Source organism: Hyalella azteca, unplaced genomic scaffold (assembly GCF_000764305.2).
Source record: "Hyalella azteca isolate HAZT.00-mixed unplaced genomic scaffold, Hazt_2.0.2 contig5797, whole genome shotgun sequence".
Taxonomy (NCBI): domain Eukaryota; kingdom Metazoa; phylum Arthropoda; class Malacostraca; order Amphipoda; family Hyalellidae; genus Hyalella; species Hyalella azteca.
Window position 1 is genome coordinate 64,157 of NW_025935977.1, and position 14,198 is coordinate 78,354.

The 14,198-nt window shown below is 36.5% G+C and overlaps 2 protein-coding genes across 2 annotated transcripts; one reads left to right on the plus strand and one right to left on the minus strand.

Moving 5' to 3' along the window:
* Window positions 1-9,400, plus strand: LOC108682513. The gene is made up of 5 exons (XM_018171689.2): window positions 1-166; window positions 2,811-2,975; window positions 5,993-7,243; window positions 7,497-7,639; window positions 8,118-9,400. Exons 1-5 carry the CDS (start codon window positions 95-97, stop codon window positions 8,422-8,424), a joined length of 1,938 nt encoding a protein of 645 aa, XP_018027178.1. The 5' UTR covers window positions 1-94; the 3' UTR covers window positions 8,425-9,400.
* Window positions 9,401-9,995: 595 nt separating this feature from the next.
* Window positions 9,996-14,198, minus strand: LOC108682511 (facilitated trehalose transporter Tret1). The gene is made up of 6 exons (XM_047880640.1): window positions 14,175-14,198; window positions 12,951-13,039; window positions 12,157-12,410; window positions 11,392-11,542; window positions 10,924-10,989; window positions 9,996-10,719 (listed from the first exon to the last, which is right to left on the minus strand). The coding sequence occupies exons 1-6, from the start codon at window positions 14,196-14,198 to the stop codon at window positions 10,167-10,169; spliced, it is 1,137 nt and encodes a 378-aa protein (XP_047736596.1). The 3' UTR covers window positions 9,996-10,166.

A 14,198-nucleotide genomic window follows, 5' to 3' on the forward strand; every position in this document is an offset into this window, starting at 1 on the left:
AGGTATCCTCTCCAGAAAAGAACCAGAATGTACTTTACTATTTTACTTAAATGGGTAGAATTGGAATCCAGGTGATTTTTTTGGGAAAGTTAATATGGATAACAGCTTAGAACAAAAATTATTTAAAGTATCCCTACGCTTTTTGATTCCTGATGACATTTCTCAGGTGAGTGCTTACTAACTTAACTATGGTTTTGCTTTTAGAAATTCACAATTGGATCACGAGAAGTGAGGATGTTGGTCCAGGCGTGCAGCGGTGCTTTCCCACTCACTTTTACTTCTGCGTCCATGTTATTCGCTGAAACATATAGTGTCAATTTTCATTTTTCTCATTCATCATTCTTAGGTATGTTGCCCTCCAGTGAAAATGAGGCTGTTATGAGGGTCCTGTTTGCCACCATGCTCCCACCAAAATTTCCTGCAGAACATAATCATTGTAATGTTAACAAGTCAACCTAAATGTTTAGTTGAAGATCGCGCATAGTTGTAGTCATGTCAGACAGAACGGTCAGACTGCATTAACACGTGTTCAGCTTACAGTATAGACAAATTTTATTATATTGTTGCCGTTTGACTGTTTTGCGGCAAGATTAGAGATTTGGGGTAACGCGTGCAGGGACTTTGTAAATAAGTTTGCAGCAGTGTAAATGACTTTTCATGGCCGAGATATGGAATTCACGGCTCAAAAAAATGGAATAATGGCTGGGCTGGCAAATCCATAAATCCACTGCTCCAAAAATTCAGTCATGGCTTGCCAAGTAGATATATTCCATGCCTGCTTGTGGCTAAGTTCTATTGCAATCCATCGATTGCTGATGTACCATGATTGAAATGGATATCCACAGCGAATATTTTTTTTGCTACATACCTTAGCAGTTGTAACTTTACAAAACATAGTTTTTCACCATTTTTTTTCAGAAATTTTTCAAAGCAAGTAAATGTAGTATTTTTCGACTTCCTTTATACTAGATAGATAGGAAAAGTAGTTACGTTTACGCCACTATTTGTAGTTTTGCGATATTCCAATTAGTTTCGCTACTACAACAGTTTTACGCCGTGTCATAGGCCTGTCCCGAGTAGCCCCGCCTGTCCCGAGTAGCCCCGGTTGACGGTAATGGTAGTCATGTCAGAGCGGTCAGACTGCATTAACATGTGTTCAGCTTAGAGTAGTATAGACAAATTTTATTGTTGCCGTTTGACTGTTTTGCGGCAAGATTAGAGATTTGGAGTAACGGGTGCAGAGACTTTGTAAATAAGTTTGCAGCAGTGTAAATGACTTTTCATGGCTGAGATATGGAATTCATGGCTCAAAAAATGGAATCACGGCTAGGCTGGCAAATCCATAAATCCACTGCTCCAAAAATTCAGTCACGGCTTGCCAAGTAGATATATTCCATGCCTGCTTGTGGCTAAGTTCTACTGCAATCCATTGATTGCAGTAGAAATGGATATCCACGCACAATGATCAGCAGGGACATATGTGTATTACAATTGATATGTCCAATGCACCATGTTTGTCACTCATGTTCTTCATTACAATCAATATGGCTGCTGAGCAATGATGAACAAGAATGTACTAGCTGCTGTAACAAGCATAACAATTAATGTGGCTAAAAGGCAACAGGCCATGGGCCTATTTCTTCAACGCTGACACTCTATTCTATTCTAAAAGCAATGATTGGTACATGCCTTGCTATTGATATGGCCAATGATTGAAATGCACCTGTGCTAATTATGATTGATGTGGCTGACATGCAATGATACCAATTACAACTGCCTAAAAATACACAGATTACAATTGCTGCAGGTAATGAATAAATATAAAAGCACTAAAGATAAGCAAGAGATATTCTGCTTGGCAGTGTCACATGTGGTTAACATTGAATTCTGCTGACAATGAGGCTATGCATTTGCCAAAGCCTGCACTCTGTCATTTTACTAGAAATTTTTTAAATTGCTGGTAAAATGTGCTGTTTTCTAAATTTTTACTGTAAAACTTAGTAAAGAGCTTTTTGGAGAAGGTTCAATTGACCACAAGCACAGCCATTTTTTACCACATTTGTGAGTGGTTTCTAACTTCTGCCCAATTTTTTACTTTGGACTTTAGGACACCTTGAGATAATGAAATCATTGAAGAGATTTCAAAAGATAATTTTTTCTCCCTATTCAGAGATTAATTAAGATGCAAATTATATTTTAATAGTTTTTATGCATTTTTGCAAGATAAGATGGTTTCACAATTCAGGTGTTATTTAATTATATACAGTATTCGCCAACCTAAATCCAATGTGGAATCTATGACTAAAATGAGCTATTATCCTTAATTTTTACAAAATATATTAGGAAATAGTCATAAGGATTGGGTGAAATTGATAAAACATGCAGGTCTTTTTACCTCATTCTGTGGTTGCTCTGCCCAATTCTACTGTATTGGCCTCTGCCAGATCAATGTGACCACCTATGTGATCTAGAATTCCACTATGGTGATATAATGATGCACCTGATTAGGCTGACTTGTTGTTGTCTACTCTGTTATGTGGAATTATGCATATACTACTTACATATCTGGTACATAATACTACAGTCAAAATATGTATAGGTATATCTTTTCAAAAGATCTTCATGATGCTCATGATTTTGAAAAATATGTGAATATTTTTGGCAACAAATCTTGCATGCTAAGGTAGGTAGTTCTGGCTACAAAATCCTCAATAATATTAGCAACATCTAAGGCCTGAAAAAACTTGATAACTGCACTCTGCTCTGTATAATTTGATTAATGTAAATTACCCTATATAAATTTGTTTCAGATCAAGGAGCTGTGTGGGGACTGGTTTCCTATTGATTACCCTCCATTTTGGTACGAATGCATCACAGAGACAGACCAGTACTATGCTCTTGCTGCTTTGCACAACTCAACCATCATTGGACTGCTGGTTGCACAAACAAAACCTCTGGCTGATATGAATCCTGAGGTGAGGGATTTAACTTGAGTACTTTAAATTATTAAAATGGGCTCATGTTTCTCAAATAATATCTATCTGGTGCCTTTAGACTTTCCTCTTTTCCTACTTAATGAAATTATTTTTTAAATGATAACTGTAAAATTGCAAGCTGTGCTCTCTGTAGGTGTTTTTAATGAAGAGCATAAGATAAAATCTTATTTCTGACAATTATTCTGTGGTACGTAGTGTCCATATTCATATTCATAAATGAGTTGAAATGTTGTTTTAATTTTCATCTAAAACAGTTATGTACTATACATCTAAAATTATTGCTTCTGCCAATTAAACATTAATTATTTTATTTATTGTTTTTACTCTTGTTCTTGCTCTGGAAAAATAGAATAAATTGTTTGCAATAATATAAACAAGTTAAGGAATTACCGTATTGTTAAAGTGTTGAATATTGCTTGTCTGATCAGAAGTTGCCTGTACCTAACAAAGTCATTTCAATTGTTTTAACAACCCAGAAATTTGTTCTTCACTTGGCATCTGCAATTTACCAGAAAGAAAATATATCATGAATACATATCCATTTTACAGCAATTAATTTACATTGTTGAATCACAGAATCAGCTTCAGTTTAAAATGGGAACTAAATGATTCAGCAACATTATGTTCAGCAATGTCATTCCTTCAAGAACCCTTCAGTTTAAATATAAAGTCTTGGAATGGCTTAAATCTGTTTTTAGAAGTTAATTCCTTGTCTTTTTTATGACTTGAATTACCATTTTTGCTCATTGCCACCAATTTTATATTGGATGACTTTAATCTCGCTTAACTGATTTTGTATCCTGAGACCTAATTTACTTTGTCTTGATTGACATTAATTGTAAAAGTTTTATTACCACCATTAAATTTTTCAGAACATTCTTTGGTGGTATTTTTTGTGAGTATTTTTTTTTAAAGTTTTACTAGCTAGCTGAATAGATGATGACTAGAAACACCTATAGTGTGTATATATATACATATCTGTGTCGATAGCATGGCACAAGTCATGTGAATTTACTCTTAATGATTTATAGCTAATATAAGGTGATAAACTTTGCATTATTTATTCAAGCTGTAAGATTGCTGATTATGTAAGCTGTTCTCGTTTTAAAATAATTCAACTATTTGATGAGCAGGTAGACAATGTGATCAAATTTGTTAGGTAATCTGAAAATGTAAAAAGTTGTTCAACTTATTTAACTGATATTTAGATGTTAATAGATAGAAATCTGTTTATAATTTCATACATTTATTTCATGGAGCCCTTCTGTCACGATTACAGTAAGTTCTAGTGACCTCCAGAGGTTGTGGGACCAAATATATATCTACCTTGAAAATGTTTAGTTTTATTAAATTTTATCATCTTTGTGCTCTACTGTAATTAGTTGATTCTTGGACATTCATTCACATCTAGTAACATTGATGCACTTGCAATTCTTTATTGAAAACTCTTAATTTCACCTTTGATTAGTAATGTTTTTGCTATGTGTAATACGTAATTGAGTTTTAATCTATTGGTATTTGAAAAATTTAATCTATTAAAAAATTGTTTTGGTGAGAAATTTTTGCAACAGCTTCTATTAAAGAATTAAATTTTTTTCATTCAAGAGACTCCAAAATAGTTCTCACCCAAGTTTTTATTTTGTTAAAAGTATGTACAACTCTTATTATTTGTATATAAATTGTGACTGTTACTGAAAACCAAATGTGCTTTTATATTAGTTGTTTTTGAGTTCATAACCCTGCAGTGACTAATTTGCATTTGTCTGTAGATGAAATCATAACATAACAATCTATTGTATTTAGTTAATGCACTATTCTAAAAATCTCCTTAGGAACTACCATGAAGTGACTTGGTATTTGTGCTACAATGTAAACATGGCCAAATTGTTTCTTATTAATCTTATCATCTCATTTAAAGTCTGCTGTATTAAAGAAACTTTCTTATAATGTTGGTATAAATTTGAATAGACATTCAACTTGTAGTGCTTTGCAATATTATGAATTAATACATTTTTCATCCATAGCTGAAAATTGTTCCTTCTTTTCTACAAGCTTGTAGCAAGCTTTATTCATTAAAAATCATAAAATTTTGTTGTTAGGGATTTTTAAACAACTGATAATTATTATTGAAACTATGTTAACTCTCACTTCAGATTGTTAAGTTGCATTATTATTTTGAATTATTTTAAATTTGCCAATATTTACTAGTATATTTACATTTGTTTAAAATGTTTGGTTAAAAATAATGCCAGTTCTATTGAGAACTTCTTTTAAGTTTAATTTCTCTAGCTTTCTGATAATAGGTACAATGTACATTGATAAAGGGTACAATATATACTGTACGTACATAACCAAACGTGTCTAAATGGAGAGCTCTACCCTAAATATAGTACAGATTTGTTTAAAAGTAAATTGTGTGAGGCTTTGACATATACATATTCTTCAGACCATGCCACATTATTGAAACTTGTCTTCAGGATTAAAAAAAAATAGAGTGAGAAATGTAGCTATTAAAGAAATTAATTTTTATACCAAAGTTAGAGATTAGAATAGTATGGTCATAAATTAGTTCACACCAAAATCTGTATAATTTACTTAATTTGTTGATAGAAAATCTTTACAAAGTACCCATAAGAATAAATCCCTTTCACTTTTTTCCATTGTCAGCCATTAGAAGTTGTGGCTTTTTTTTAATTTTGTATTAATGGCTCATAAGTAAAAGTGAATATTGTAAAATGTACGTCTATGCTTGAAAGTTTTTCTCCTCATAAACCACTATGAGCATTTTTTTCATTGGTAATAGTTTGATACAAGGAAGTGCAGATTGTGATTTTCTCTTCCTCACCAACTTTTATGTGTAGTACCATATATATTTATAACTTTTTGGCGTAGTATATATACCTACATGAGTCACTTTTAGAGGTAGTATTCACTTTTAACTGTGGACTGAGTTAACTAAAAGATTTTGTATCTCAGTTACAATGTTTGTATTCCAGGACCATCAGATTCTTTTGCATGCTGACCTTCATGATGGCAACATTGGTTACATCCTGACTCTTGGAGTACGGAAGCCATACAGACGACTTGGTCTGGCCACCCTCCTTCTGAACCAGTACATGGAACACCTAAGGCTTGACTGCCATATCAAGTTACAAAATTTCAACCTCACCGAACCCAAGTGTTTGGGCTCCAAAACACCAATTGACTTTAAAGCCTCCCAATTTCCTGGTCATGTGAACAACGCTGATCTCAATGAGGGTGGAATGTCAAGTTTCTCAACTACTGCTCAATTGGGTGCACCTGGGCTGCTGGGTTCTGAATTACATTTTAAAGTCAAAGTACAAAAGTTGCCAAACTCTGAAAGTAGAAGAGATGTTCTTAGTGCTTCAAAACCTGGTGAAACTCTCGAGAATGCCTTTGACCTTCAAAAATCTCAGTGCCAGGAGCTGAAATCTGAATTAGGCAAAAATGGGGAGAAAAAATTCAATAATGATTTGAACAAATGTTCATCTAATGGTCTGTTCCAACCAGAAATCAATGATCCCTTTCATGTTGCTGTTTCTGAATCTTGCCTGGCTCTGCAAAACTTGCCTAATATCAACTCTCTCAGAAAAAGTTCACACCTGTGTACTTCAGGCGACAACTGTTTTTTCAGAAATTCTCAAATCTCATATGCCAGTAATTCAATTTCATCCATTTCTAATGCTGGAAATTGTCATGACTGGATGCACCTAGTTGATGTTGATAATAGATACATGGCGTTGATTCAGAATAGCCCTTCCACTGATCCCGAAAATCAAAATTATATTTCAAATAATAATACTCGATCGGAAACAACAATTTGTCAAACGCTTCCAGCCACTCTGAAAAATAATAATAATTCTGAGGTCATAATACCAATGCCTGAAATTGAACCAGTGAATAATTTCAATGAAAATGGTGTTAATAATTCTACTGAAATTGATCAGTTCGGAGGAAAAACCCTTACAATTCCTGACATAAACTGCAACATTGGAGAAACTCTGGATGACTGTCCTGAAAAGGTTATACAGAATGAAGAAAAACCTGGATCCAGTAAAGGAAATCTGGGAAAAGTTAATCAGACGTTTGTGCCGATAAATGATAAGAATTTTTCCACCAAGTTCTCTAGTAAACTGGAGAACGACAGTGATACCCTCCCATGCAAGACTGGTCACCTGGATACCACTGCCAGCCATCCCACAATTTTGAGCTCGTACATAGTGGAGGTGAGATGGTCCAACAGTTATAAAGCTTTGTCTGCTCTGCTCACACGTTAATCGTCGTCATTGCTATTCGTTGCTAAAAGTCTGATAACTAAAGTTAGTTATTATCATATGGTTTGCCATTAGGCCCAGAGTTTGCCTTTGTTTTTCTTTCTATATAATGTGGAAATTAGAGACAAATTTGTTATGAAAATCATTCAAGTATAGGTGGATTACTCTCATGATTGAATATAATGGAGGATGTTATGATGTGCAGAGCGAGGTGTCGCACAACGATGTGTTACAGAGACTGAGGTGCTACAGCGCTGCTCATGCCGACGCGCCAGTCACGGCTGTGCTTCTCCACGTGCTCTCCACCAACGCCGAAGCTATACACTTCTACACGAGAAGGAACTTCTCGTGAGCTCTCGAACATAACTTTATAAACCATTCATCAATTCATTCTCATGGCTGTATATCTTTTAAATACAAGCATCCATTATTTTTACGTAATGTCTATATTTTGCTGTTATTATGAAGCAAGTATTCATCCTGTGTTACGTCCATTAAAATAAATATACAAAATCTCATGGGCTATCTTGAGAAAAATTTCCATCAAATCATCTCTTTATCGTTGCAAATAAAATTAACAACCCCAATTCTAGTTTGCATAACTGCATGAGTTTTGATGTGATGTTCTCAAACCTAAAAATACGTTTCAATGAAAGTGTCATCTTCTTTCTCTCACTTTTCTGATACCCTACAATTTTTACTTAGAAATTCATTTGGCATTAAGTGAAACTTTTTTTCTTTAGGCGTCATAATTTTCTGCCTGTGAATACACAAGAATTTTTACTAAATTCAATTGGCATTATTTAAACCCTGTGTTGTTCTGCAGGCGTCTTGCTTTTCTGCCAATGTTTTACCTCATCAAAGACTCCCGTATGGACGGCTACTCGTACGTCTTCTACCTGAACGGCGGGGAGCCTCCAACATCGTTCTTCTCAGACCCATTAAAATCTCTTGATTTGCCTCCGTCCCCATCATTGAGTGACTTCTCGTTGGTGCCCCTCAAGATGGCAGGGAAAGTTGCCCGTTGGGTGCTCGGTCCCGACCGTACTCGTGTGATGAGCTTTGTAGTCACCAGCTTCTTTGAGCTCATGGGAAAAATGGTGACGTCATTGGTAGGAACTGACAACAGATGATGATGGCTTGTGATGATTAACCGAGTTGGGGACGCTTAACTAGGTGGGGTTCTCGAAGAAAATGGTGAAGTTGATAGCGTGCCCTGATTCGAGATGTATACTTGAACTAGCAATGTACGTATGTGTATATACAGTATGTTGGGTTCATACAGACTATAGAGCATTTATATTTCGTTTAAGCCGTTGGATGTTATTCACCGAAATTTTAATTTTTTCTCTGTGCAATTAAAGAGTCATGTTATTTCCTCGTCTTCTATAGAAAAATTCGTTTTTATCATGTTTTTACGATTTTATTCTAATAAGATATGTTACTTTATTACACATAGTTGTGCTAGGCAGTATTTTTTCCAAAGCAAACTGCCCTTTAACGCTTCAGAGGCAGTTATAACTAAAGTTGCGCATTCAGCACATGCAAAGTTTTTGAGGTTTCTTACTTAAATCTTTGTCTGCAATTTGCTTTTGACACCAAAAATAATTTTTAATGTGGATTTTTAGTCTCAAAGCTCTTGTGTACATTCCGGTTTCCGATGCTTAAATGAAGGTTGATCTTAGTACACTATTGCCGTAGCTGCAGCATGTGCACTTCTCTGCCTTGTCTTAATACTAGTCTGGTTATCTTGTGTCCTCTAGTCGCAACTAGTCTAGCCATGATCCAAGGTAGGATTGAACTATTAGGGAGTATGATCAGAGTTGAATGCGATGTGTCTTAAATGTGTCTAGGTGCTGTGACCCAAGTCTCAAGCATAACCTGATAACCTAGTAAGTAGCGTCTATAAGCACTGATTTGTCCGCTATAAATCTCATTCCTGCTTCAGAGAGGCCATCAGAAATATGAACGGTTCTCAGAGCGGTATTATCTCAGTCGCTCAAATCTGTACCGTTACTCATTCGAGATTTGTTTCTCATAGTCATCCCTTTCTGTTTCCTTATCTTTAGGAGACATTTCTCTTTGTTTCCTCATCCTTAGCAGACATTCCTCTCCACATTCCTCTCTGTTTCCTCATCCTTAGCAGACATTACTCTCTGTTTACTTTATCCTTAGGAGGCATTCCTCTTCAATCCCCATTACGTTCGTACTACTCATTTCAGGTATGAATTAAATTCACTAGATAATTAAAAGTTTGTAAAAATATTCTGGAAAATATTACTTCTTTTAAAAGATAATTTTCTAGAAGTAATATTGAAAGGTTGAAAATTCTGTCCATGCAAATGAATTTCTCAATTACCTGTTGATGGTAATTTTTTCTTGCCCTCTGAATTTTCTCGTAAAAGCAAGGGAAAGGTTACCGTTGACTTTCATCGAAGTGATCTAGAATAAGTTATTGTGGTTATGTGTTTTTAAATACTATGTGGGACTTCTATTTAAAATTTCGACCAGTCAACGAATTATATTATATTGAAATTATTGCGCTTCATTTGTCCTGTTTTCAAATGCTACTGCAATAATTTCATTATCCAAACTAATCCAATTATATCTAGCTCTCCAAAAAAGGTTATGAAACAATATACAACTAAAACAGTTTCATTTAACCGAAGATAAATATCCTTAATCACGTCATATAGTCAGTCTGACTATTTGCGTTAACGCATTCACAAGTTTAGAATTAAATTCTTATTTCCGCGCATTTACTCAACTTCAGCAGTCTGTTAAATAAAGAAACATAGAAAGGTGACGATAGCATAGATTTTTCTTTAGGTACTAATCAAAATGTTAATCGGCGCCTGTTAGTAATGCTGTCAGTTCAAAGCCGGCTAGAACTCAAAACAGAAGGCCATGCTAAGCTGACAGTAGAAATGGTGACATCAATGGACTTGCCCCTTGTTTCAGGGAGAGTGAACGTGACTTGGACGACACAAACCAGGCAGAAGAAGGCGTAGATCCAGAAGGTGGTATAGTACCCTAAGGCGTCCGTAATGAGAGGGTGCAACTGGCACGTCAAAAACGCACCCATAAAGAGCACGGCGTAAGTGGCGCCTATGCCAACAGCGCGAACTTCAGTCGAGAAAACTTCGTTCCGTAGTAGTAAGATGGAGGGCACTCCTATAGCAGTCAACAATGAGTACAATGTAATCGTGGTAGCCGGGACAAAAGCAAAGTTCGTTAAATCAATAGTCTGGTACTTAGCCATGAAAAAACCTCCGAGTAGTGCCAGTTGAGTACAAGAAATAATGGTTGACCAAATGAAAAGGGGTTTTCTGCCAACTCGGTCAACGAGAGCCGTGAAGAAAATGGCACCCGTGACCATTCCGATGCTGGTAAGAATCGTACTCGTGTACATGTCGAATGAAGCCTCACTAGCCATAAATATTTACGTAGTGTACGACATGATCGGAGGGTAGCCCGTAAACTGCAGAAACAGCATGAGGAAGATCAGAGACAAGAAATGACTCCTCATCGGCCTTTCAACTAATTTTTGTAATTGGCTCCAGGTATTTATGCCATGCTAGGTGCCCGAAATGTGCGAGTTGATCCTGCTGAACTGAGTGTAGACGTCATGTTAATCGCCGTAGAAGAATCGTATTGCCTTGTATGCTTGATCCACCTTCGCGTTCATCACAAGCCACCTGCAAAAATTAGTATATATACCGTACAGGACATTTTCCTAATAGAATTCGAGCGTTATGTACCTATATTGATTTAAGAAATATTCTACATTTTACCGTTTTTTAACGCGTGCACAAACACAAAAATTCATGCTTGATAAGCTTCGGTGGTTTAGGGTTGCTCCATGGATGGCATTTATTTTTTATACTACAAAGCAGATCGTCAAAGGCTGCTTTGACGATCTGCCACCAAGACTCAAAGCAAAACAGTGAAAGTCGCCAGCACTTACCTCGGTCAGTGAAAATACACGCATTGCAGACTGCTAAAACTCACCCAGGCAGTGGCTGCTACCATTCACACAGGTAGGCTGTTCACCAAGGCAGTGACTACTGCCTTCACCCATCCAGCCCGCTACCGCTAACCTCGGGGAGTCGGGATAGAAGAGCAGTCCGATGAAAGGCAAGACGGTGGTGGGCACGCCGCAAATGAGAGCTGTGTAGCGCCAGCTCATGTTGCTGCTGCCCACTGAGAACACCAACACGTACCCCAGCTGACGCACGATGTCCAACACGCCTGCTCAACAGAAGCAGCAGTTACTTTTCATGTTTGGAGAAGTCATTTTATCTTTATTTAATTGGTCTCAGATAAATTCCACCCTTAGATCTGAGATGTTGAGCAATAGTTTAATCTTAAACGGTTAAATTCCTAACTTAAGCGGCAGTGGCATTCCAGATGTATTTTCAAAGTTATATAGTGATATAAATCATTTCTTTCTGTTTGTGACAGAAACTTATTTTGCACATTATGTCTGACGATCTCTCTAGTTACCACGCATTTGTACTACGACAGCATTGATAAAAATGTACCGTGAACAACGGATCAGATCAACCTCATGTCTATCAATGTTAATTCTAGTTATGTGGTATAAATATAGTAACAGGCAGGACCAAGGATCAAGCTCCTGTCCACTGACGATAACTCTAGCTCCTCGTCTCTCAGATAGGAATATTGTATCAGTAGCCCATAAAGTTAAGGTGTAAAAAGTCGGCCAATATACGTATCAGTAGCTAATAAAATTAAGGTGTTTAAAGGAATATTGTATCAGAAGCCCATAATGTTAAGGTGTAAAAACTCGGCCAATATATCAGTAGCCAATATAGTTAAGGTGTTTAACTGCGTGCACGGACCTGTCATGCTGCCTCTGATGCTGGCGTGCGACACCTCGACGATGTAGCTCACAGAAGGCCCCATGAGAAGCCCCACGATGACGCCCTGCAGGAGGCGCAGCATAAGCAGCAGGTGCACGTCCTTGGCCAGGGCGATGACCACCCACGTCGCAAGCGCCCCTGGCAGACAGCACAGCAGGGCACGACGCTGGCCCACCGCCACCATCAGAGGACTGCTCAGTAGACCGCCTGCCACTGCGCCTAGGTTCACCAGGCTTGCTGCACCAGAAATTAAATACATAATCAATTAAAATAAGTAGTAAATGTAACCAGCATCTCAGGTCGGATTCAATTTTTGATCCAAACTCTTTGATTGGTAATTCAAATAAAATCATTAATAATTAATTTAAATAAGTAGTGAAAGTAACCAGCTTTTCATGTCAGATTCAATTTTTGATCCAAACTCTTTGATTGGTAATTCAAATAAAATCATTAAACCAAATTTTTCGCCTAAACTAACCCAGATATGACATGAAGTCTTCACTCGCTGCTAAATATCATTCAAATCTGAGTATAAATAATTAACAACTATTTATGAACTTGATTTATTTTTTGCTCAAATTTACAAAGCCATATAAATACCGAAGAGAGCTGCTTCCGTTTCAGTGAGTTGCAGATCATCCTGTATAGTTTAGCTTTTCCTGCCGCCGATGGTGCTGTTAGCGCCGGTACTGTTGAAGCCTGTTGAATTGAACCCTGTGGAGTTGAAACCTGTAGCGTTGAAGCCAGTGGAGTTGCTGGTAAGCTGCAGCTACCCAGTCAGCTGCGGCAACGACACAGCAGGAAGTCCGAAGACCACAGCAAGGCCACAGTGCACCAGAGACACCACTAGAGCACAGGGCACCTGCCGGATAGAACGATGAGATCGTGCTGGCCCTCAATTTTTTTAGAGGTTTCGAATTTTAATCATGTGTTGTATGTACTAAAGTAATGGGCATGAGAAAATAACTAAACACAATCTAGCTTAATATCTTGGAATTATAGAATTATATCCTAAAGTTTTACTTATAAATTTTTAATTAGACTTATAGCCTAAAGTTTTACTCTACGCTGAATAGCAATCAAGGAATTGCCACCCATAAGGTCAGAACCATATATGGCATCTAAATTCAACGATACGTGCAAACTTGACACATGACTAATAAAATAAAATGCAGGAATCCGCAAAATCTGTATATAATAAAATTTATTTTCATAGCTTGATATAGCATTAACCATAACAAGTTAGTTAGAACGAAGGTATACGTATACCACACCTGTACTTTGAGATTTAACCCAGCTTCAGTTTCGCTACTGATGCTGCCGCTGGACTATTGGTGCTCTTAACAGCCACCTAAAGAAGATAAATGACATTCACTAGAAAGAAAAAAACTACTATGAAAGAAAAAAACTTTGACTCAGAATCGCCACTAAAACCACTGCATCAACGAAAACTTGGAAAGCCATTGAAACATGGCATTTTTTCGTCCAATGATCTATTTCGCCTACTAGCTGCGATAGAATTCAACTTTAAATTTTGATTTTGATGATCCGTATAACAAAATCAAAATTTTTGGACTGAAAGTGAATGGCAATCTATCATATGAACTCGTTTTAATTCAAGGAACTTTTTGCGCTACGCAAATTTACTTTAAAACGTGCATAAAATGATATTAATTGGGCAAAGAGCTACTGATAATGATATTGCTAGCGTTTCAGCAAGCATATGTATAAATTCCATCATTTTGTGCATTACGATTAAAGTTTGCTGTAATTACGTAGGCCAGTAACTAAAGTAAAGTCGATCTTACTATTCTTAGACCAGTTAGACGTATACTCAATAAGTAAATTTTCTCAATTCCAAAACATTGTTAGCAAAATACCATATTTCTGAAACTGCAAGAGTACACTACTATATTCTGCGTAATTTTTTTTAATACATTTTAATGAATTACAATCAATACATGAGAGCAATCAATCAACAACAAATTAGCACATACCTTTCGCAGAGCTCTTGTGTGCAT

What these genes read in the sequence shown, in the direction of transcription:
- LOC108682513 (XM_018171689.2), top strand. Translation starts at nt 95, where the DNA reads ATGGATAACAGCTTAGAACAAAAATTATTTAAAGTATCCCTACGCTTT. An exon ending in TTCCTGATGACATTTCTCAG is followed by an intron (nt 167 to 2,810) that starts GTGAGTGCTTAC and finishes AATTTGTTTCAG; the next exon opens with ATCAAGGAGCTGTGTGGGGA. An exon ending in TGAGCTCGTACATAGTGGAG is followed by an intron (nt 7,244 to 7,496) that starts GTGAGATGGTCC and finishes TATGATGTGCAG; the next exon opens with AGCGAGGTGTCGCACAACGA.
- LOC108682511 (XM_047880640.1), bottom strand. Translation starts at nt 14,198, where the DNA reads ATGCACACAAGAGCTCTGCGAAAG. An exon ending in TCGTTGCCGCAGCTGACTGG is followed by an intron (nt 12,411 to 12,950) that starts GTAGCTGCAGCT and finishes TGGTGCAGCAAG; the next exon opens with CCTGGTGAACCTAGGCGCAG. An exon ending in CGATTCTTCTACGGCGATTA is followed by an intron (nt 10,720 to 10,923) that starts ACATGACGTCTA and finishes ATTTATGGCTAG; the next exon opens with TGAGGCTTCATTCGACATGT.